Source organism: Camelina sativa, chromosome 6 (genome assembly GCF_000633955.1).
Source record: "Camelina sativa cultivar DH55 chromosome 6, Cs, whole genome shotgun sequence".
In the NCBI taxonomy this organism is placed as follows: domain Eukaryota; kingdom Viridiplantae; phylum Streptophyta; class Magnoliopsida; order Brassicales; family Brassicaceae; genus Camelina; species Camelina sativa.
The window spans coordinates 20,046,092-20,069,044 of NC_025690.1; the positions used below are offsets into that span (position 1 = coordinate 20,046,092).

The following is a 22,953-nucleotide window of genomic DNA, read 5'->3' on the forward strand; positions in this document are numbered from 1 at the left end:
AAATGGAAGATGTGAAAAAAAAAAAAAAAAAAAAGACGTGTGAACAACTGAACATATATATGTTTTCTAATACACTCCCAACCCTTTTTCACTTGGACTCATTGGAATATACAATTGGTCTGTGTGTACATTATCATTATTCAATGTCAAACGAAACTCAACCACCAAAAATTGCTTAAAATTACCCCAAAGATAAGAAAGGACCGATTTGAAGAAGTAGCAAAGGAGATTAGATCTACTGGAAAAAAAAAACTTTTTATAGAACATTTTATATGATTAGTTGCAATTGTAGCTGTAACATTGAACATATCGTTGGTTAGCATTTCTATTTTATTTGTAAACATATTTATAATATTTTTTAATTTTTTAAGGATTCTCCGTAACATTATTCACATTTATTTTAACAAAAAAACAATAGTCACATTTTTATATGCTACTATTTTTAACAAATAAACATGTTTTTCTTTTCCGTAATAACCATGTTTTTATTAACCCAGTAATTTTCTATTGTTGGTGCTAAAGATTCATCACTAGTACTGTACACATTTCCATGATCGAAAGAACAATCATAATCGATAATAATTGTACCTACCAAATTCGGTCAATAATTAAAAAAAAAAGTTATTATATTTTTAAATAGTACTCCACTTAGTTTTTTTTTGTTGTCATTGTATCTTACCTATAGTATCTTACTGTAAAAATTTCTATATTTTTTTGATTGTTGATAGTTTTTAAAAGATTTGAGACCAATGAATAGAAGAAACTGTTGTAAGTCAAAAAACTTACCTCCATTTTAAACAGTGTTGTATGTCGGATTCCATCAATCTCTCTCTCTTCCATCATCTGTCACTTTCTTTGTTTTCTACGCAACAAAGAAACCGAAGAAAAAAAATAATACTAAAATCAATATTAACTTTTTGGAGACAAAATATAAAAAATAACGCACTAAAACGCAAACGAATCCAAGAACATGGAAACAAAATATGTAAAAGGAAATAAAAACATCAAGCGTGGGCTGTGAAAATCACTACACGAAAAGAAAGAAAAAAAATCCAAAATTTTCGGTAATCTAATTTAATTCTCTTTACAAAATTGGCATAGAACAGAAAATAAATACACTACATTAACTCACTAAAAATACACAAGTTCACTGACCAGTCAGATTCTCAATATGTTACAAAAAATTAAACGGTAAAAACAATTAATAAATAAGGAAATAAGGTATGTTTTTAATTTTAAAAACGGAAGTGGGATTAGTCAAGACTTAAAAAGAGTATGGGAGAAGGCATATTAGAGAGCGGAAGAAAACTCAAAGATGAGATTATAAAATTATAAGTACTGTGAAGAAGAAGCTATTTGTTTTTTATATACAATTTATAAGAAAATACATATATTTTTTTTATTTTTTTTTTTATTTTTCTTCAGGGCTGTTGTGGTTTTTGTTTTTGAGGTTCTCTATAAAGCAAAGTTAAAAAACAGATACACAAATGTCCCAAGAATCTGATCAGACAAAACAAGAAGAAGCAGAAGAAGAAGAAATTAAAGAGCCACTTGAACTATGGCGCTGGTCCGAAATGCAAGGCATTGAGCTTCTCCCTGATAACAACAACAACAACAACAACGACTCTATAAACCCAGAAACAGAGCTCCGGAGAAACTCGCCGGAAATGGACAATGACGGTGGTCCTCCTCCTCTTCCTCCCCTTCCTCCGCCGACACAAGTGGTTGAAGAGCCTAAGAAAGCAGAGATTCCAGGAGTTGCTTTCAGAGAGCTTTTCAGATTCGCCGACGGATTAGATTATGTACTGATGGGAATTGGCTCTGTTGGTGCTTTCGTCCATGGCTGCTCTTTACCTCTGTTCCTTCGTTTCTTCGCCGATCTTGTTAATTCCTTTGGTTCTAATGCTAATGACGTCGACAAGATGATGCAAGAAGTTCTCAAGGTACTCTTAAAGTTCAAATCTTTTTGTTCAAATCTCTGAAAAAACAACACTAAACTGAAACTTTTTTTGCAGTATGCACTTTACTTTTTAGTGGTTGGTGCTGCAATCTGGGCTTCTTCATGGGCAGGTTAGAAGAAAGAGATCTAAGCTTTATATACTGTTTTCTTGATCCGATTCGATTTTTTAAGTTTAGTGTTGTTGTGAACAGAGATTTCGTGTTGGATGTGGAGTGGAGAGAGACAAACAACGAAGATGAGGATTAAGTATTTAGAAGCAGCTTTAAATCAAGACATTCAGTTCTTTGATACTGAGGTTCGAACTTCAGATGTTGTCTTCGCTATTAACACCGACGCTGTTATGGTTCAAGACGCCATTAGTGAGAAAGTAAGAAACTTTTTACATTTCTTTTTGTTCTTTGTTCTTTTTGTTTCTTCTTCACTCATCTGATCTGTTTTGTTTTTCAATGATGAAATCTCAGTTGGGTAATTTCATTCATTACATGGCGACTTTTGTATCTGGATTCATCGTTGGTTTCACGGCGGTGTGGCAACTAGCGTTAGTGACTCTCGCGGTGGTTCCGTTGATAGCTGTGATCGGAGGAATTCACACAACTACTCTCTCAAAGCTGTCTAATAAGAGTCAAGAGTCTCTTTCACAAGCTGGTAATATCGTCGAACAGGTAGAGTGCAGCACAAATCCCTTGAAAACAAAAAAAAAAATTAAAGTTTCTATTTTTGTCAAATCTAGTAATCATCAATCATCTGGGTGTTTTTGGGTCTGATTCGATTTGTTTAAAAAAATGGCAGACAGTGGTGCAAATCAGGGTAGTGATGGCTTTCGTTGGAGAGTCAAGAGCTTCACAAGCTTATTCATCAGCTTTAAAGATAGCTCAAAAACTTGGTTACAAAACAGGTTTAGCTAAAGGAATGGGACTTGGTTCTACTTACTTCGTTGTCTTCTGTTGCTACGCTCTCTTGCTTTGGTACGGTGGTTATCTCGTTCGTCACCATTTGACCAACGGTGGTCTCGCCATTGCTACAATGTTCGCAGTCATGATTGGTGGATTGTAAGCTACTCAACTCTTCTCTGTTCATCACTCTTCTTCTTATCATGTGATTTTTGAAATTGGTTTGTTGATGGAGATGAGGTTTTGATTGTTGGTTTAAAAGGGCATTGGGACAATCAGCACCGAGTATGGCTTCATTTGCGAAAGCTAAGGTTGCTGCTGCGAAGATCTTTAGAATCATTGATCACAAACCTACAATAGAGCGCAACAGTGAGTCTGGTGTGGAGTTAGATTCTGTCACGGGTCTTGTTGAGCTGAAAAATGTGGACTTTTCGTATCCGTCAAGGCCAGATGTTAAGATTCTTAACAATTTCTGCCTCTCTGTTCCCGCTGGGAAGACCATAGCTTTGGTTGGGAGCAGTGGTTCAGGGAAAAGCACAGTCGTTTCGCTTATAGAGCGGTTTTACGACCCGAACTCAGGTTAACAAATTTAACATTCTGATACATTTTTTTCAAGCTGTTTTGTTTCAGCATTGTTAGTTTAACAAAGTTTTATTGTGTCTCTGCAGGACAAGTTTTACTAGATGGTCAGGACCTGAAGACGCTGAAACTGAGATGGTTAAGGCAACAGATAGGGCTTGTGAGCCAAGAACCTGCATTGTTTGCCACTTCTATCAAAGAAAACATACTCTTAGGCCGTCCTGACGCAGATCAAGTTGAGATAGAGGAGGCTGCTCGAGTCGCAAACGCTCATTCTTTTATCATTAAACTACCAGATGGCTTTGACACACAGGTCTGGTGTTTTTTTCATTACTCATTCAAATGAATTGGTTTATTTGAATCTTTAATTTCATTAGTTTAAGGTTTTTTTGAAAGAGTCAAAAGAGAGAAGAAGAAGGTATGGTCATTAGAAAAGCATTTATAACAGAGTAACATGGGTTTGGTCAAGTCAACAACGCATGTGAGACCCAGACAAGTAGTTTTAGTCATGTGTCTTGATGTTGAATATTTTTGAGTGTTCATGTGCTTGTTTTTTTCTTCCCACTTTAACTTCAAAATCAGCAACCACTATTCCAATGGATTTTAATCACTTATTTCAGTTTATTTACATTCTTGTTGGTAAATGTGAAAAATGTCAGGTAGGGGAGAGAGGGTTGCAGCTATCAGGTGGGCAGAAGCAAAGAATAGCAATAGCAAGAGCAATGTTGAAGAACCCTGCGATACTTCTTTTAGATGAGGCGACGAGTGCATTAGATTCTGAATCAGAGAAGCTTGTGCAAGAAGCATTGGATCGTTTCATGATTGGAAGGACTACTCTCATCATTGCTCATCGCCTTTCCACCATACGCAAAGCTGACCTTGTTGCTGTGCTTCAGCAAGGAAGTGTCTCTGAGATTGGAACGCACGATGAGCTTTTCTCCAAGGGAGAAAACGGAATCTACGCTAAGTTAATTAGAATGCAAGAGGCAGCTCATGAAACTGCCATGAGTAATGCTAGAAAGAGTAGTGCAAGGTATATATTCTGATTCATTTTGTGTCACACTTAGGTGCTTTTCTTACGTGACTAATGTAAATATATATTTATGTTGCAGACCTTCAAGTGCTAGAAACTCGGTTAGCTCGCCAATAATGACTCGGAATTCGTCTTATGGAAGATCACCTTATTCAAGGAGACTCTCAGATTTCTCAACTTCTGATTTCAGCCTCTCTATTGAAGCTTCTTCTTATCCAAACTATCGACACGACAAGCTGGCCTTTAAAGATCAAGCCAATTCGTTCTGGCGACTAGCTAAAATGAACTCGCCGGAGTGGAAATACGCTTTGCTTGGTTCTGTAGGCTCTGTCGTTTGCGGCTCCCTCAGTGCTTTCTTCGCATACGTCCTCAGCGCAGTCCTAAGCATCTACTACAACCCGGACCATGAATACATGATCAAACAGATTGATAAGTACTGTTATCTCTTGATCGGTCTTTCTTCTGCAGCACTTATCTTCAACACGCTCCAGCATTCTTTCTGGGACATTGTGGGTGAGAATCTGACCAAGAGAGTCCGTGAGAAGATGCTCACTGCCGTACTCAAGAATGAGATGGCTTGGTTTGATCAAGAGGAGAACGAAAGTGCAAGAATAGCAGCTCGGTTAGCTCTTGATGCCAATAATGTGAGATCCGCTATAGGAGATAGAATCTCAGTAATTGTGCAGAATACAGCACTGATGCTAGTAGCTTGCACTGCCGGGTTTGTTCTACAGTGGAGACTAGCACTTGTCCTTGTTGCAGTCTTCCCTGTTGTTGTTGCTGCAACTGTCTTACAGGTTTGTGTTTTTACAAAGCAAATGCATACTCTTATTGTTTGTTCTTAAATCTAATTCTCTGTTTTGTCTTTTCAATAGAAAATGTTCATGTCTGGATTCTCGGGAGACCTGGAAGCGGCGCATGCCAAGGGAACACAGCTCGCTGGTGAAGCCATAGCTAATGTGAGGACAGTCGCGGCCTTCAATTCAGAGGCAAAGATTGTTCGTCTATACACTGCAAACCTTGAACCACCACTGAAACGCTGCTTCTGGAAAGGACAGATCGCTGGAAGTGGTTATGGTATAGCTCAGTTCTGTCTTTACGCATCATACGCTCTCGGGTTATGGTACGCATCATGGCTTGTGAAACATGGCATCTCTGACTTCTCCAAAACCATAAGAGTCTTCATGGTTCTGATGGTCTCAGCCAATGGTGCAGCAGAGACACTCACACTAGCTCCTGATTTCATCAAAGGTGGTCAAGCTATGCGTTCTGTTTTCGAACTTCTTGACCGCAAAACCGAGATTGAACCTGATGATCCTGATACCACCCCAGTCCCAGACCGGTTACGCGGTGAAGTCGAGCTCAAACACATTGATTTCTCTTACCCTTCAAGACCAGACATCCAAATCTTCCGTGACCTTAGCCTTCGTGCTAGAGCTGGCAAGACTCTAGCACTTGTTGGTCCAAGCGGGTGTGGGAAAAGCTCGGTGATCTCTCTCATCCAGAGATTCTACGAACCATCTTCAGGCCGTGTCATGATTGATGGTAAAGACATAAGGAAGTACAACTTGAAAGCCATAAGGAAACACATAGCCATAGTCCCTCAAGAACCATGCTTGTTCGGAACCACCATTTACGAAAACATCGCATATGGACACGACTGCGCGACCGAAGCAGAGATCATACAAGCTGCAACTCTGGCCAGCGCTCACAAATTCATATCCGCGCTGCCCGAAGGTTACAAGACGTATGTTGGGGAGAGAGGCGTTCAGCTCTCGGGAGGACAGAAACAGAGGATAGCGATAGCGCGTGCCCTAGTTAGGAAAGCAGAGATCATGCTGCTCGACGAGGCCACAAGCGCTCTTGATGCAGAGTCTGAGAGATCAGTTCAAGAAGCATTGGACCAAGCTTGCTCTGGTAGAACGTCCATTGTCGTGGCTCACAGGCTATCTACAATTAGAAACGCCCACGTGATCGCGGTAATAGATGATGGCAAAGTGGCGGAACAAGGATCGCATTCGCATCTCATCAAGAACAATCCTGATGGAATCTACGCGCGGATGATACAGTTGCAGAGATTTACGCATACTCAGGTGATCGGTATGACGTCAGGTTCAAGTTCTAGGGTTAAGGAAGATGATGCTTAGTACTTACTACTTTTGGTCATATAGAAGAAGAAGAAAGAAGAGAGTATAAAGAAGAACTAAATACCAGAAGATGTTCTGAAAAGAAAAAAACTCTACGAACTCATTTTTTCTTGTTTCTTGTTTTGATTTTGGGGTTACTTATTTTTGGAACGACGTTTCAGATTTGATGGTATAGTATTATTATTGTGTATTATCCATAATTAATCTAATTTTTCACCTCTGTAATATCCATTATATTTATGCCATATCAATCTATGTGCCTTTCTAGTGAAGTGAAGGGTGATGATTGTTTCATTGAGGTCATATATCTCATTGTGATTGAGTGCACTCGTTACCATATATATATTGGTTGGGTTTGTTCAAGATTTCAAGATAATAAGACTAACTTTCGAATCATGAGATCCGTTCTAAAAGAAAATAATATTATGATATATGATGAAATTGTAATCTTTTATATTAGGTTAGGTATAATTTCAATGGATGATCAGTATCATTGTATTCATGAGATTATATAGGAGCAGCTGTACAAGGTAGCCGTTAGAGGCTATTAACTAAGCTTCCTAATATACACAGAAGAATATATGGATTCTTATTCTAATACCCTCCCGTAGTCAAAACGTGATGAGGATAAACGTTAAGACTCGACTTGAAATCGCGGAACAGAGAAGTAGGGAGACCTTTGGTGAAGATGTCTGCATATTGATGGGATGATGGAACATGGAATACACGAACCTAGCCCATGGCTACCCATTCACGGACAAACAAGATATCCAACTCAATATGCTTGGTGCGTTGGTGTTGAACCGGATTGGTGGAGAGATAAACTGCGCTTATATTATCACAGTACACAAGTGTGGCAGTATTAAGAGGGCAATGAAGTTCAAGGAGTAGGTTGCGTATACATATTTTTTCGGCAACGACATTGGCAACACCGTGATACTTGGCCTCAGCACTAGAGCGGGATACAGTGGGTTGGCGTTTAGAGGACTAGGAGATGAGGTTGTTACCAAGAAAGACGGCAAATCCGGAGGTGGACCGACGTGTATTGGGGCAGCCAGCCCAATCCGCATCGGTGTAAGCAGTGAGCGTTGTTGTGTTTGAGCGGGTGATGTGTAAGCCTTCAGAGATGGTTCCTTTGAGATAACGGAGGATGCGTTTCATGGCGGTGAAGTGAGGCTCACGAGGGTCATGCATATAGAGGCAGATTTGTTGGACAGCATAAGCGATATCCGGCCTCGTGAAGGTGAGATATTGGAGAGCTCCGGCAAGACTTCGGTATAGTGATGGATCAGCGACAGGAGGGCCGACAGCAGCGTGGAGTTTGGCCGAAGTGTCAACTGGAGTCGTGACTCGTTTACAGTTGGACATATTTGCACGATGAAGAATATCCGCAACATAATTGTGTTGGCTGAGAAACAGTCCCTTAGTGTCCCTGCGAACCACCATGCCAGGGAAATAGTGAAGCGGTGAGGATGATGTCATCGACGTATAAGAGAAGGTAGGCAAGTTCATTGCCTTGACGATAGACGAATACAGAAGCATCACTTTTGCTGTTCTTGAAACCAATTTTGGTAGCATATTGAGAAAAGCGGTGAAACCACGCCCTTGGTGATTGTTTGAGACCGTATAATGATTTCTTGAGCAGGCACACATGGTTCGGTTTTTTTGGATCAACAAAGCGGGGCAGTTGGTGCATATAGACAGTTTCTTCAAGGTCGCCATGGAGGAACGCGTTCTTAACGTCGAGTTGGTGGAGGGGCCAGTCCCGGGCAACAGCGAGATCAAGGACAGTGCGAATTGTCGTTGGTTTAATGACAGCGCTGAATGTCTCCTCACAATCAACACCCACCTGTTGCGATTTGCCATTTGCGACTAATCGAGCTTTGTACCGAGATAAGGTGCCATCTGCATTAAATTTATGACTAAACAACCACATAGAGCGCACAATGTTAGTATTCATAGGACGAGGAGCAAGATCCCATGTGCCCGCAGATTTTTAAGCCGTGTATTCGGATGACATTGCCCCATTCCAGTTAGGATCACGGGCCGCCTGAATATGAGAACGGGGAAGAGGAGAAATATGAGTTGTATGAAGAGAGAGGATTCGTTTAGGTTTAGTAATACCACTTTGACTCCTTGTGTGGACACGAGTAGGGGCTGGTGGGGGAGGAGCAGGTTGTGGAGGACCCGGTGGTGACGGAGGCACCAAAGGAGAAGGAGGCGTTGGTGGTGACGGAGGTATCGGGGGTAACGGAGGTACCGGAGGTGACGAAGGTACTGGAGGTGACGGAGACACCGGGAGTGACAGAGGAGGAGATGGTGGAATTGCAGGAGGTGGTGGAGGAGGTAATATAGGTAAAGAGAGAGAAGTAGGTCTTGTTGTTCCAGGTATAGCATTAGACGGGACAGTGATAACAGGAGTAGAAGTAGAGGATGTAGTGGAGTATGGGAAAATTGAAAATTGAGAGTATGGTGAAAGGGTTAAGGAGTGGGAAGATGGAGTAGGAAGAGGTGAACTCGATGAAGTAATAGAAAAAGGAAAATTGGATTCATCAAAAAGTACATGACGTGAAATAATTATGCGGCCAGAAGAAAATTCAAGGCAACGATACCCACGATGGTTAGACGGGTAACCAATAAAAACACATTTAGTGGAGCGTGGTGGAGTTTATTGGCGGTGGTGGGAAGAAGATTGGGGTAACATAAACAACCAAAAACGCGAAGGTGATCATAGCTAGCAGGTTTGTTAAAAAGGCAAGTGAATGGAATTTGATTGTTTATAGCACTCGAAGGAAGAATGTTAAAAAGATGAGCAGCCATGTTTAAGGCTTCAACCCAATAGGTGTTGGGCATCTTAGCTTGAAAGAGAAGAACATGAACAAGGTTGTTAATTGTGCGAAGAGTGCGTTCAGCACTACCGTTTTGTTGAGAGGTATAAGGACAAGAAAGCCGAGGTTGAATACCATGAGAGGAGAAAAAAATCCAAAATTTGGCGATTGTTAAATTCTCCACCATTATCACACTGAAATGCTTTAATGGGGGTTTGAAATAGAGTGTTAACAAAATTAAAAAAATGTAAAAATTTGGCAAAGACCTCACTCTTGTAACGAAGAGGATAAATCCATATGAAATGTGAAAACTGATCTAAGAAAATAACGTAGTATTTGATGCCACTCACACTTGTAACAGGAGAAGTCCAGATATCAAAATGAATTATTTCAAATGGAGAAGAAACTGTAGTAGTAGAAGAATAAAATGGTTCGAATATGTTTACCAAGCTGGCAAGCATGACATAAAGAAGAAATATCATTGTTTGAACAATCAAATAAACCAGAAGAGATTAAATTGCGAAAAACAGAATTGCCAGGATGGCCTAAGCGGCGGTGCCAAGTGGAAGCAGAAGCAGAGGTGATAAAGACTTCATGAGAGGGTGAGGAGACTGAGTATAGAGGGCCTTGGCTATCACATCAGATGAGAGGCACTCAGGTATGAAGATCCTTAACAAGAAAACCAAAAAGATCAAATTCAACGAAACAAGAATTGTCAATGTTAAATTGACGAACAGAAATGAGATTTTTAAGGATTTTTGGACAAACAAAAACATTTTTGAGAAGGAGAGGACGAGAATTAGATGGGATGAATGTATGGCCAGAAGACGTAGCAGGGATTACAGAGCCGTTACCAACAGTTACGAAAGGAAGAAGGGGATTAGAAGACGAAGATAAGGAGGAGAGTGTATCTGGTTGAGCTGTGAGATGAGCGGTGGCTCCGGTGTCCATATACCAGCTAGCGTCGTTAGGATCCGGGAAGGTCATGGTGTTGAAAGCATTGGCGAGAGTGGTGGGAATAAATTATGTGTTTGTTAGAGGAGCGGTTGTAGGATGAGTGGTTGTGATATATGCAGAACCCGTTGGAGGAGGCGCATGACCAAGGATCCCTTGTGTTGGTTGTGGTGACATTTGTGGTGGTTTGGAACCGGAGTAGAAACGAGGATGTTGAGGAGGCTGACCGTAATGATGTTGAGGCAGTGGTGGACTGGGGAAATTTGGTATAGTAGGCCATTTTGGATAAATGGGCCATTGAGGAGGAGTGGGCCACTGAGACTGATTGGGCCAGGACCAAGACTGATTTCCAGAGCCCCAGTTGCCACCATTGTAGTTAGGGTTGCCGCCACGACCTTTGTTTCCACGACCTCTGCCCCTACTTCCTTTGTTTCCACGACCTCCACCACGATTGTATTGAAATTGCTGGTTTGAGGGTGTAGAGCGAGGAGGTTCATATTGTTGTTGAGAGGAAACAAGAAGAACTTGAGGGGACGAAGCATTGTCGTCGTTGTTTGGAAGGGTTTGGCGTTTGGTCTTGAGTCGGTCTTCTTCATTGATGAGCATGGATCGGGCCTCTCCAAATGAACAGGGTGGTGAGCGATGCTTGATAACATTGATGATGTTATCAAATTTGGAACTAAGTCCGTTGAGGAGATGTATAACTAAAGCGCGATCGGTGATAGGAGAGTTAACATTGGCGAGCGTATCCGAGATGGACTTCAGTTTTTGACAATAGTCGTGGACAGCCAGATCACCGATCGTGAAGTTGCGGAGTTCGTTTTCCAACTGGATTGCACGAGCCTCTTTGTTGTCCCGAAACAAGTTCTCGAGCATGAGCCAGACGTCGCGAACAGAACACTCTGTTTTCAGAACAGAAGTCAAAAGAGATTCAGAAATAGTACCGTAGATCCACATCTTGACTGTGTTGTTGAGTTGTTTCCAGATTGTGTCTGTCGGTCCGGTGGGAAGAGAGGAGCCGTCGAGATGACCGGTGAGAGAGAAACTGAGACAGTGAGTTTCAAAGAGGATGCGCCATGAATCGTAGTTCATCTTGTTCATGTCAAGAATGATGGGGATGTGGGCACGGATCTGAGTGAGACTCGCAGCCGGTGGAGCCGTATTGGCTGTTGTTGGTGTAGTGGTAGCCATAGATGGATGTGAGCAGAGGAAGAAAGAAACAGAGAAGAAAAGAAGAAAAGAAGAAAAGAAGGAGAGCAAAGAGAAGAAGAAGAAAGACGTACGAGAGGCGAGAGGTGAGAGGTGGCTGAGATTTTTTTTTTTTAAGAGATTAGAGCAAAGGTTCTGATACCATATTAGGTTAGGTATAATCTCAATCGATGATCAGTATCATTGTATTCATGAGATTATATAAGAGCAGCTGTACAAGGTAGCCGTTAGAGGCTATTACCTAAGCTTCCCAATATACACAGAAAAATATATGGATTCTTATTCTAATATTTTAAGATTTTTTATTGCATTTGCATAGGTTAGATGGGGGTTTGAATGTTGTAGGTCTTGTAGAACGTTATTTTAAAATCACGTGTATAAATCATGATTTTTTAGTAGATCATGATTAGTAAGTACGCATATAAAAATGGTTACTACAGATTTATGTCAATACTGTTAAAAAGGATGCTTTAGAGTTTAGACACACGAACATACGTGGGGAACAAAATTATGAAGATGAGAAAAAAACAGAAAATGATAAAAAGAGGATGGGTCCAAAAAGGACATTGAATGAGATGATGAGACCCAAAGCTAACAACAAAATAAAGTAAAAGAAAGACAAGGCAACATTTCTTTTGTGTTTATATGACTTTTTTTTTTATGAACACTTCTTGATTTCATTATCTTTGTGCAGCACACGCGTGCGACCATATACATGCATATATGCATATGGGACACACACCATGATGATGATGACGACTACTTTGTTTTAGTTGGTGAATGCAATAAGTTTGTGTTTAATTATGAGCAAACTTGGAAATTATAGTGGAGGAGAAGAAGCACCTAGGCACATGTCGTTCACTAATTGGGAATTTCAAACAAGGCCAGAATAATTACTCTTGCTACCGATATCTCCACTATGTATCTATATATCCACTATGTAACTTGTTCACAAATACTCCCTCACTCAAGATTGATGTTTTGGGATATTTTTTTTCCCACTGTTTTGTAAATTTTAAGAAGTAATCATTGAAAATATTTAAAATTTTGAATTTTTATTAGTTTAAAATTAAATAATATCTCTTTAGTCAAAGAAAAATATATATTTAAATTTAAATTCAGTAATCATTATTTTCTTAAAATGTGTAAAAGTTTCTAAACATTAATCTTTGAGGGAGAAAGGAGTAAAATAACTACATCACTTTCTATTTTATTTTCCGGGAGTGAACATTTTTCTACGTTAAGTTTTTTACTTTAAATTAATGTTATCAGTATATCAGTGACGCTATTATAATTTAATGAAAAGCACTCAGTAATCTCATTAAGAAAATATGTAATAATCGCTTTGTGGTGGTTCTAAACTGTTAATGCATAACAAAATTATTTATAGGACAAAGTGAGGCTTACATTTTTTCCACATAACAAATTTGATATGTGACAATCTAAAAGTTTCACCTGCCAAAAAAATATTCATGTTATTTTGAGGATGCAGAGAGACATGATGAGTGGTCGTTTAGACGTTTTTCACTATTTTCCCTAGGAATCCAACAATTTCGCAAGCCTTTTTATATATCTAAACGCTTTGACTGATGCTAGTTAGTTCCGTTTATGTACCCATAAACTTTGTTGGGTCGGTTTTGCTCTGTACTGCCGTCATGGGCTTGGAAACGAAACTCTGGAGGGCCTCTTCCCGATTACACTGAGAGCCTCTTCTCGTGTCTGAATAACAGCATCATCCTCTGGTTTGTTTCTTTTACGGAATTTTAAGCGTGGATGATCTCATAGGATTTGGCTGGTTTGGTAGTTTTGATCATGCGCAGGGAAGATGGAACATATACAGATGAGTATATTTTGTAGCAATTCGAGTAACAAGAATCGATATATAGTAAAAGACGGTCCGACAAAACCTTGTATCATTAATTTAGGAGAATATAATCGGTACAACAAAATCCAAGTTCCATTAACTGTCTTACTAATAAGCAAAACTGTAAAAACTCAGACAGACATCAGCTTTGGACCATTGTCCGGCATTCCCATTCCACCGGCTAAATCTGCATCGAGTTGCGAGTGTGGTGCTGGTCCTTTCATCATCTTCACACTGCAATCATACAAAAATCCAAATGGACAAAACAATTTCAGAGTCATGATACTCATTAAGGCGCAATAAACATCTTCGAAACCTATAAACTAACACCTTAACAGAGCCACAGACATGCGTAGAGCAACAATATAATGTTTAGTTATCCAGCTATGTCAGATAAGAGAGGTAAGCTTGAACATAGCATCATAACTATACAAAGTTCCAAACACAAATGCAAGACAAGTCAATGAAGAATCAGCTTACCGCTTCTTGTGTTTCTTAGTCTTGAAATGATCATCTCGAACTGATGACTTGGAGAAGTACCGACTGAAACACATAAAAAGGTAAAAGAGCCAAATGGGTCAGTCTTCTTAAACACAAATGTTCACACGAACAATCAGAAACATATAGACAAGTTCAAAGTTCAAAAGATTCATAAACCCCAAAGAGTCCAGAGAGAGAGAGAGAGAGAGAGAGAGAGATTTATGCTAGCAAAAAGGTTAAACATTTATATTGATTAATAGTCTTTCTTACTCGCAGTGTAAGCAGTAGAATTGACCCATTCCAGGCAAATCCTGGTCAAGCTCTAAAGGCTTCATCTCCGTCTCAGGTCTACGCAACTCAGTGTAAACCAAATCGTCTCCTTTCACTTCGAATTTGTCACGGCGAGCTGTTTTGTGAGATAATCTCCTCTTCTTCACTTTTCTAGTCGGACATCTACCCATTTTATCTTCCTACTTTTTTTTCACAAGGTAGTGAAATTGAATCATTATTTGCAAAATCAATGGCTAATTGAAGAGTCTAAACGAATTGAAAACTTACGATTTAGAGAAGATACCACAGGAGGAGCTGGAGACGAAGACGACGATGCGGAAGAGGAAACCCTAAAAAGCTTCTCAGTTTCGGTTATAAAAAGTGTTGACCTAAAAAAAAAAAGGCGGTTTGAAAGGATTGAGACATGATAAAAGGCCCGTTATGATAAACAGGCTTTTAAATTGGCCCGTATGTGATTAATTTGGGCTTATTACCTTTGATAGCTCAAAATAAGAAGAATAAGTCAAATGTAAGACCAACATCTGAATTTACATAGTTGGTGGACTCGTTTTATGCAACAAACAAAAATTCTGATTATAGCAAAAGGTAAGTCTGTAATTACATTGGACGATAGGTCACGACTCACGAGTTTTTAATTAGTCTATATATAATAGCAAACCTAGTCAGTATAACAAGAAACGAATATAAAATCGTTAAGAGTTGCATAGCATGCACTCTTCATGCTTCTCACGACAATGTCTTCTTCTCCAAGGTGTTCTTGGTAATCACTACGACGACATATGCTTAGTGGAACTAGAACCGATCTTACTCTCTGAGTGAACCAATCGGATTTTTTTAATTGATGATATACGTACTTAGTAGGTTCACATCGAAAGGACAATGAGTCACATTCCTCAAAACGACACAACTTTGCAAAAAGGATTATTGGGACCAAGGCCCAACATTCTTCCTAAGCCCACATCTACTCAACGGATACCTGCAAAACATAACAAAGAACGAAGGAAGACGTCATCTGCAAATTGTACGGCATTGCCAACCAAGAACCAATTTGTCGTCCTTGAACCATGTGATGATAGTGACGCCACGTAACAATGATTGGAAGAACCTAGAACCTAGGTTAAGACTCTAGTATCCCTTGTATCTTTATGTAGAAAAGGAACAAGATATTGTATCAAAACCAATTAATGGAATAATCATAGAATCATTCTTTCTTCTCTCTGTTTCTCTGTTTATTTCTTCATGGTATCAGAGCCATGGACGGAACCATGGAACCCTATTCTTCTCCTTCTCTTCACATCTCCAATTGTGTTACAATAAAGCTCATTGAGCAAACTACATCATTTGGAAGTCACAGTTCGAGTCTTTTCTGCGCACTCAGGGTCTTTTAGGCTTTGTCAATGGAGCTACCAAACCTCCAGATGAGAAGATTCCCATCCGCAACAACAACAATGGCAAAGCTAAAGATATACTCAACCCAGATTTTGAGAGCTGGTCCAGATCTGATCAGGTGGTTAAAGCATGGTTGCTCGGCTCCATGACAGAGAACGTTCTACGTCTGGTGGTAGCTTCTGCAACTGCTCAAGAGGTATGGGACACACTAATCTCTCACTTTAACCGCACATCATCCTCTAGGTTATTTGAGCTACAAAGGCGTCTTCAAAATGCTAAAAACTAGAGAAAAGCATGTCAGATTATCTTAGGAGAATCAAAGATATTTGTGACCAGCTAGCTTCAATAGGTGATCCAGTTAGTGAGAAAATGAAGATTTTTGCAGCTTTGAGAGGTTTAAGTCGTGAATATGAACCTATTATCAATATTATTGAGGATTCAATGGATCATCTGCCAGCACCCACTTATGATAATGTGATCTCTCGCCTTACTGGTTACGATGATAGACTTCAAGGATACTCTGTTTCAACCGAAGTTTCACCACACCTTGCTTTCAACACCACAAGAACCTCAGGTTTTCGTGGCGGTCGCGGTAACAGAAGCAGAGGCAGAGGGTCATTCTCCACTCATGGTCGTGGCTTTCATCAACAGTTCTCGTCTGTCATCCCAACCAGAACTTCCAGCAACGCAAATGAGAAACCAGTCTGTCAGATTTGCAGTAAAAGGGGTCATAATGCTTTTGAGTGCTGGTATAGGTTCGATGAGGAATATCAACAACCTGCTCCACCTGCAATCAGTGTTTCCGCCTTCTCAGCCTTACACATCACAAATGTCACTGAGGACAACAGCTGGTACCCTGATTCAGCAGCTACATCACACATTACAAGCTCCACTCAGCGCCTGCAACAGTCTCAACCATACCATGGTAGTGATGTGGTAATGGCAAGTGATGGAAACTACCTTCCAATCACTCATGTTGGTTATGCAAATCTCCCTTCGACATCAGGTAATATTCATCTCAAAGATGTGTTGGTTTGCCCTGAAATAGCAAAGTCATTACTGTCAGTGTTCAAATTAACTAAAGATTACCCATCTAATGTCACATTTAATGATATTGATGTTGTTATTAAGGACAAAGCAACTCTCAAAGTTCTGACAAAGGGAAAGGAAAATAATGGACTGTACAAGCTGGATGATCCGAAATTTCAGGTGTTTTACTCTACAAGACAAATCAAGACAAGTGATGAAGTTTGGCATCAGAGATTAGTACATCCTAATCAACAGTTTCTTCAGCTCCTATCTGCAAATAAGGCAATTCAAGTCAATAAAAGTACCAGCAAGGTGTGTGAACCATATCAGCTTGGGAAGAGTTCAAGATTGCCATTTAGTTCTTCTTCATTTATTGTCTCAAGACCCTTAGAGAGAGTGCATTGTGATCTCTGGGGTCCTTGTCCTGTTTCCTCTGTTCAAGGATTCAGATTTTATGCACTGTTTATTGACAATTTTTCAAGATATTGTTGGTTCTATCCCTTAAAGAGAAAATCTGATTTATACTCTATCTTCCTCAAGTATCAGTGTCTGGTTGAAAATTTGTTGTAGACCAAAATTGGTATTTTTCAGTCAGATGGTGGTGGAGAGTTTATAAGTCAAAGATTACTAACTCACCTGCAAGATGCTGGCATTCAACACTTCATCTCTTGTCCTCATACACCTCAACAAAATGGCATTGTTGAGAGGAAACATAGACAGTTAACTGAAATGGCTCTCACCTTGATGTTTCAAAGTACTACTCCACAAAGCTACTGGGTGGAAGCCTTCTTCACATCAAATTTTCTATCTAATATTTTGCCTCACAGCTCTCTTACTGGTAATATCAGTCCGTATGAAGCACTCTTTGGCAAAGCACCAGAATACTCTGCCTTGAGAATCTTTGGTTGTGCATGCTTTCCCACTCTAAGGTTGTATGCTCAAACTAAGTTTGACCCTAGGACTCTCAAGTGTGTCTTCCTAGGCTACACTGAAAAATTTAAAGGATATCGGTGCCTATATCCCCCCACTGGACGCGTCTATCTCAGCCGTCACGTAATCTTTGATGAATCAAGCTTTCCCTTTGCAAACTTATACGTCCATCTGCAAAACTCAGCACCTACTCCTTTATATACAGCTTGGCTCAAGAGGTTTCTGATAAACTCACATCCCTGTGCTCAAGTGGTATCTCCTGCACATGCTTCTGCACCTGAAATCAACAATCAGCTAAACGTTTCTCCTTTTCCAGCTTCTACTGCTTCATCTGTTTCAGTCAACGACAATGAGGTCACAACAACAGTGGCTCCTGTTAAATCAACACATGGTTCTGATGATGAGAGTTCTGGGTGTACGACAAGCTTAGAACTTGTTCCTATAGGCAAGAGCTCTCAATCATTAGTCCCAACTGTGCAACATTCAGCAGATCATCAAGCCACCACTACCAATGCAAAAACAAGTGTAGACATTACATCAAACTCACCCCATCCGATGGAAACTCGCTCCAAAGCAGGAATCTCCAAACCGAATCCTGAGACAGTGACAGAAGCGTTACAGGATCCATATTGGACTGCAGCAATGAATGAGGAAATGGGCAACTGTAAAGAGGCAAATACCTTCTCTTTAGTTCCTCCCACTCATGATATGCACGTCTTAGGCTCCAAATGGGTGTTTCGAGTTAAACTTAATGAAGATGGCTCATTAGACAAATTTCAAGCCAGACTGGTGGCTCAAGGGTTCAAACAAGAAGAAGGTATTGATTACCTTGAGACCTACAGTCCTGTAGTAAGAACAGCAACAGTTAGAGCAGTTCTTCACTTTGCAACAACAATGAACTGGGAGATTAAGCAAATGGATGTTAAAAATGCCTTTCTTCATGGTGATCTAACTGAAACTGTCTACATGAAGCAACCAGCAGGATTTGTTGATGAACAGTATCCAGATCATGTTTGTCTCCTCCACAAATCTCTTTATGGTCTAAAACAATCACCAAGGGCCTGGTTTGACAAATTCAGTAACTTCCTGCTTGAATTCGGTTTCACCTGTAGCTTGAGGGATCCTTCTTTATTTGTCTGCTTTAAAGGCAAGAATGTCATCATGCTACTTCTTTACGTTGATGACATGGCCATTACAGGAAACTCTTCTGAGCTGCTCCAAGACCTCCTCGAACAGTTAAACACACAATTTCGAATGAAGGATCTTGGCAAGCTCCGTTATTTCCTTGGTATTCAAATCCAGTATCATGACGGAGGAATGTTCCTATCGCAGCAAAAATATGCTGAAGACCTGTTAGCCATCGCCGGAATGTTATTGTGTGCTTCAATTGCAACACCCCTTCCTCAACAACTAAAACAAAAACCACAACAATCTGGTAATAATGCTCAACCTACGCAGTCCGTACCATCTGCTAACCCAAAATACTTTCGCAGCTTGGCAGGACGTCTACAATATCTGACACTAACCAGACCAGACCTGCAATTCTCTGTGAATTATGTATGTCAAAAGATGCATGAACCCTCAGTATCCGACTTCAACTCCTCAAGCGTATTCTCCGATACATCAAAGGAACCACTACTATGGGAATCTCCTTTGACAAATACTTAGACTCCAACCTTACAACCTACAGTGATAGTGACTACGCAGGATGTGAGAAATCTAGTCGCTCCACTGGCGGATTCTGCACATTCCTCGGTCGCAACATGATCTCTTGGTCATCACGAAAGCAAGAGACAGTCTCCAAGAGCTCCACTGAAGCTGAATACAGAGCAATGTCTGAGGCTGCCTCTGAAATCACATGGTTTGTCAATTTNAAGCGTTACAGGATCCATATTGGACTGCAGCAATGAATGAGGAAATGGGCAACTGTAAAGAGGCAAATACCTTCTCTTTAGTTCCTCCCACTCATGATATGCACGTCTTAGGCTCCAAATGGGTGTTTCGAGTTAAACTTAATGAAGATGGCTCATTAGACAAATTTCAAGCCAGACTGGTGGCTCAAGGGTTCAAACAAGAAGAAGGTATTGATTACCTTGAGACCTACAGTCCTGTAGTAAGAACAGCAACAGTTAGAGCAGTTCTTCACTTTGCAACAACAATGAACTGGGAGATTAAGCAAATGGATGTTAAAAATGCCTTTCTTCATGGTGATCTAACTGAAACTGTCTACATGAAGCAACCAGCAGGATTTGTTGATGAACAGTATCCAGATCATGTTTGTCTCCTCCACAAATCTCTTTATGGTCTAAAACAATCACCAAGGGCCTGGTTTGACAAATTCAGTAACTTCCTGCTTGAATTCGGTTTCACCTGTAGCTTGAGGGATCCTTCTTTATTTGTCTGCTTTAAAGGCAAGAATGTCATCATGCTACTTCTTTACGTTGATGACATGGCCATTACAGGAAACTCTTCTGAGCTGCTCCAAGACCTCCTCGAACAGTTAAACACACAATTTCGAATGAAGGATCTTGGCAAGCTCCGTTATTTCCTTGGTATTCAAATCCAGTATCATGACGGAGGAATGTTCCTATCGCAGCAAAAATATGCTGAAGACCTGTTAGCCATCGCCGGAATGTTATTGTGTGCTTCAATTGCAACACCCCTTCCTCAACAACTAAAACAAAAACCACAACAATCTGGTAATAATGCTCAACCTACGCAGTCCGTACCATCTGCTAACCCAAAATACTTTCGCAGCTTGGCAGGACGTCTACAATATCTGACACTAACCAGACCAGACCTGCAATTCTCTGTGAATTATGTATGTCAAAAGATGCATGAACCCTCAGTATCCGACTTCAACTCCTCAAGCGTATTCTCCGATACATCAAAGGAACCACTACTATGGGAATCTCCTTTGACAAATACTTAGACTCCAACCTTACAACCTACAGTGATAGTGACTACGCAGGATGTGAGAAATCTAGTCGCTCCACTGGCGGATTCTGCACATTCCTCGGTCGCAACATGATCTCTTGGTCATCACGAAAGCAAGAGACAGTCTCCAAGAGCTCCACTGAAGCTGAATACAGAGCAATGTCTGAGGCTGCCTCTGAAATCACATGGTTTGTCAATTTACTTCAAGACTTGGGAGTAAAACTGACAGCTACACCAGAACTCTTCTGCGATAATCTCTCGGCTGTCTATATTACCGCGAATCCAAGCTTCCATGCTCGCACCAAACATTTCGCCACACATTATTACTATGTTCGTGAACAGGTTGCTTTTGGAAACATCATTGTGAACCATATCTCTGCAGACTATCAGCTCGCGGACATATTCACCAAGTCTCTTCCTCAAAGACCCTTCGAGATTCTTAGGCTCAAAATTGGCGTTGGCTTACCACCTACTCCAAGTTTGCGGGGTAGTGTGAAGAAATGTGTCCAAAACGACACAGCTTTGCAAAAAGGATTATTGGGACCAAGGCCCAACACTTTTCCTAAGCCCACATCTACTCAACGGATACCTGCCAAACACGACAAAGAAATAAGAAAAACGTCACCTGCAGATTGTACGGCATTGCCAACCAAGAACCAATTTGCCGTCCTTGAACCATGTGATGAAAATGACGCCACCTAACAATGATTGGAAGAATCTAGAACCTAGGTTAAAACTCTAGTATCCCTTGTATCCTTATGTATAAAAGGAACAAGATATTATATCAAAACCAATTAATGAAATAATAATAGAATCATTCTTTCTTCTCTCTCATTTTCTTCTTTCTGTTTCTTTGTTTATTTGTTAGCACGATTTGGTAGGATTTAGGAATGTGGGAAGTTCCTTTTTTTCTTTCCAGATACTTCTGCACCATATAGACTCGTCGCGATAGGGTCTCGGTTCCAATAAAATATGGTGCTTGTGCCGAGGAAAACAATAATGATAACAATGATATTGAAACAGACCCGTACCAAATCCAAACTTATATTATTTAAATTCTTCTTGTAATAGTGTTGCATATCGATTGGAACTTCGTTTAGATATCATGTTTAAAAATTGAGTTCTTGCTGAATTGGTTCCTACTTTGTCTCTGCCCCCACTAAACTTTGATTTCTAAACGTTTTCTATACCCCATCGTTTTCTATGTACACCTCTATTGCAAAGATATAAAGTGATGCGCGCGCGGAGGAGCAAATGTGATATGAACGGCTTTGTCTTGGCGATTAGTAGATTTAATGATGAGTAATTTTGTTATCATAATTGAAGATGCAATGTGTGTTGAAAACGTTTCCACTCTTGTGTTTCATGTGGCTATACAACCTTCGTCAAAATTCGTGATTGTGGTACTTGACAAAAACAGTTTAAAGGATTTGAGTCAATATTACGTGTTAAATAGTTAAAAGTAACAACCATGTTTACGTTTTTCTTCCTACATGGTACAGAACACAAAAGCAAAAACGATGCCGAAATAAAAACAAAACAAGAAATGTTAAATGCTAAAATCGTATTTAGCTTACGGGCAAATATAGGATTACATACTGACAAACGTAACTCCAAACTCCAAACTACTAACACATACGTTTTCAAAACACAAACAACAAAATTTAAAGTACAAAGACAAACTTACGATAAAGTTTGTGGTCATTTTTGATCGTTAAACTTTGCGAAAAAGAAAGTTCTCAATCAAACTCTATTATATCTCATGTCAATATGAATATATGATAATATGTGTCCACCTCAGCTATTACGTCACACATAGGACCATATGAAAAAAAAAAACAAATTCAACAAAAAACACAATGAAACATGATGTTGACAAAATGGACCGGTAAAGGGAGAACGAAACGCAATTACGCAACTCATGAAACAATTTTTTACTTTTCCTTATCCTTTTACTATTCATATGCAGTTGAAATAAAGTTTTCAAATAAGTTCAATATTTTTCACACACCAAACCCAATAAGGTAGTGTTATTCATAAGAAAAGTAAAAGTGTAAAACTCAATATGTTTTTGCAGTTCCTCATGTCTCTGTCTCTATACCGCAGCCCATGTTTTTTGAACATAGGCAGTTCTTGGCCGCTTCCATGAAGCTGAAACTTACTAAATGTCTAAAACCAAATTAACTCGTATAATTTAAATCAATAATTGCTCTTCAGGGGAGCAAACAAAATTATATTGAAGAATTTTAAAATAGTTATGTAAGCTAGTGGTGCTGTACGAATCGTGTAAACTAGTGTATGTGCATTGGTTAGGTGATACGAATAGTATATTACAAGAAAACGTGGAAATTACATTCTCAATACTCGAAAACATGTACAATTTTGTTGAAATCTGCATAAAAATTTGCTGTTAAATTTACTAGTAGCATTAGC

The 22,953-nt window shown here is 39.8% G+C and overlaps 6 protein-coding genes across 6 annotated transcripts; 3 read left to right on the plus strand and 3 right to left on the minus strand.

The window, feature by feature from the left end:
• On the plus strand, window positions 1,403-6,881 carry LOC104792474 (ABC transporter B family member 1-like). Its single transcript, XM_010518623.2, has 10 exons — window positions 1,403-1,943; window positions 2,016-2,070; window positions 2,152-2,327; window positions 2,422-2,622; window positions 2,750-3,009; window positions 3,113-3,429; window positions 3,519-3,742; window positions 4,089-4,462; window positions 4,542-5,259; window positions 5,338-6,881. The coding sequence occupies exons 1-10, from the start codon at window positions 1,488-1,490 to the stop codon at window positions 6,607-6,609; spliced, it is 4,053 nt and encodes a 1,350-aa protein (XP_010516925.1). The 5' UTR covers window positions 1,403-1,487; the 3' UTR covers window positions 6,610-6,881.
• LOC109133362 (uncharacterized mitochondrial protein AtMg00810-like) lies at window positions 7,597-8,262 on the minus strand. The gene has a single exon (XM_019246403.1). The coding sequence runs from the start codon at window positions 8,260-8,262 to the stop codon at window positions 7,597-7,599; it is 666 nt and encodes a 221-aa protein (XP_019101948.1).
• LOC104699275 (uncharacterized PE-PGRS family protein PE_PGRS20-like) lies at window positions 8,330-9,074 on the plus strand. Its single transcript, XM_010414603.1, has 2 exons — window positions 8,330-8,435; window positions 8,764-9,074. Exons 1-2 carry the CDS (start codon window positions 8,330-8,332, stop codon window positions 9,072-9,074), a joined length of 417 nt encoding a protein of 138 aa, XP_010412905.1.
• Window positions 9,805-11,940, minus strand: LOC104792475. The gene is made up of 2 exons (XM_010518624.2): window positions 10,292-11,940; window positions 9,805-10,106 (listed from the first exon to the last, which is right to left on the minus strand). Exon 1 carries the CDS (start codon window positions 11,580-11,582, stop codon window positions 10,461-10,463), a length of 1,122 nt encoding a protein of 373 aa, XP_010516926.1. The 5' UTR covers window positions 11,583-11,940; the 3' UTR covers window positions 9,805-10,106; window positions 10,292-10,460.
• On the minus strand, window positions 13,482-14,595 carry LOC104699277 (zinc finger protein 593 homolog). The gene is made up of 4 exons (XM_019246473.1): window positions 14,503-14,595; window positions 14,215-14,417; window positions 13,945-14,007; window positions 13,482-13,698 (listed from the first exon to the last, which is right to left on the minus strand). The coding sequence occupies exons 2-4, from the start codon at window positions 14,403-14,405 to the stop codon at window positions 13,596-13,598; spliced, it is 357 nt and encodes a 118-aa protein (XP_019102018.1). The 5' UTR covers window positions 14,406-14,417; window positions 14,503-14,595; the 3' UTR covers window positions 13,482-13,595.
• LOC104699278 lies at window positions 19,490-21,222 on the plus strand. The gene is made up of 2 exons (XM_010414604.1): window positions 19,490-20,199; window positions 20,433-21,222. The coding sequence occupies exons 1-2, from the start codon at window positions 19,490-19,492 to the stop codon at window positions 21,220-21,222; spliced, it is 1,500 nt and encodes a 499-aa protein (XP_010412906.1).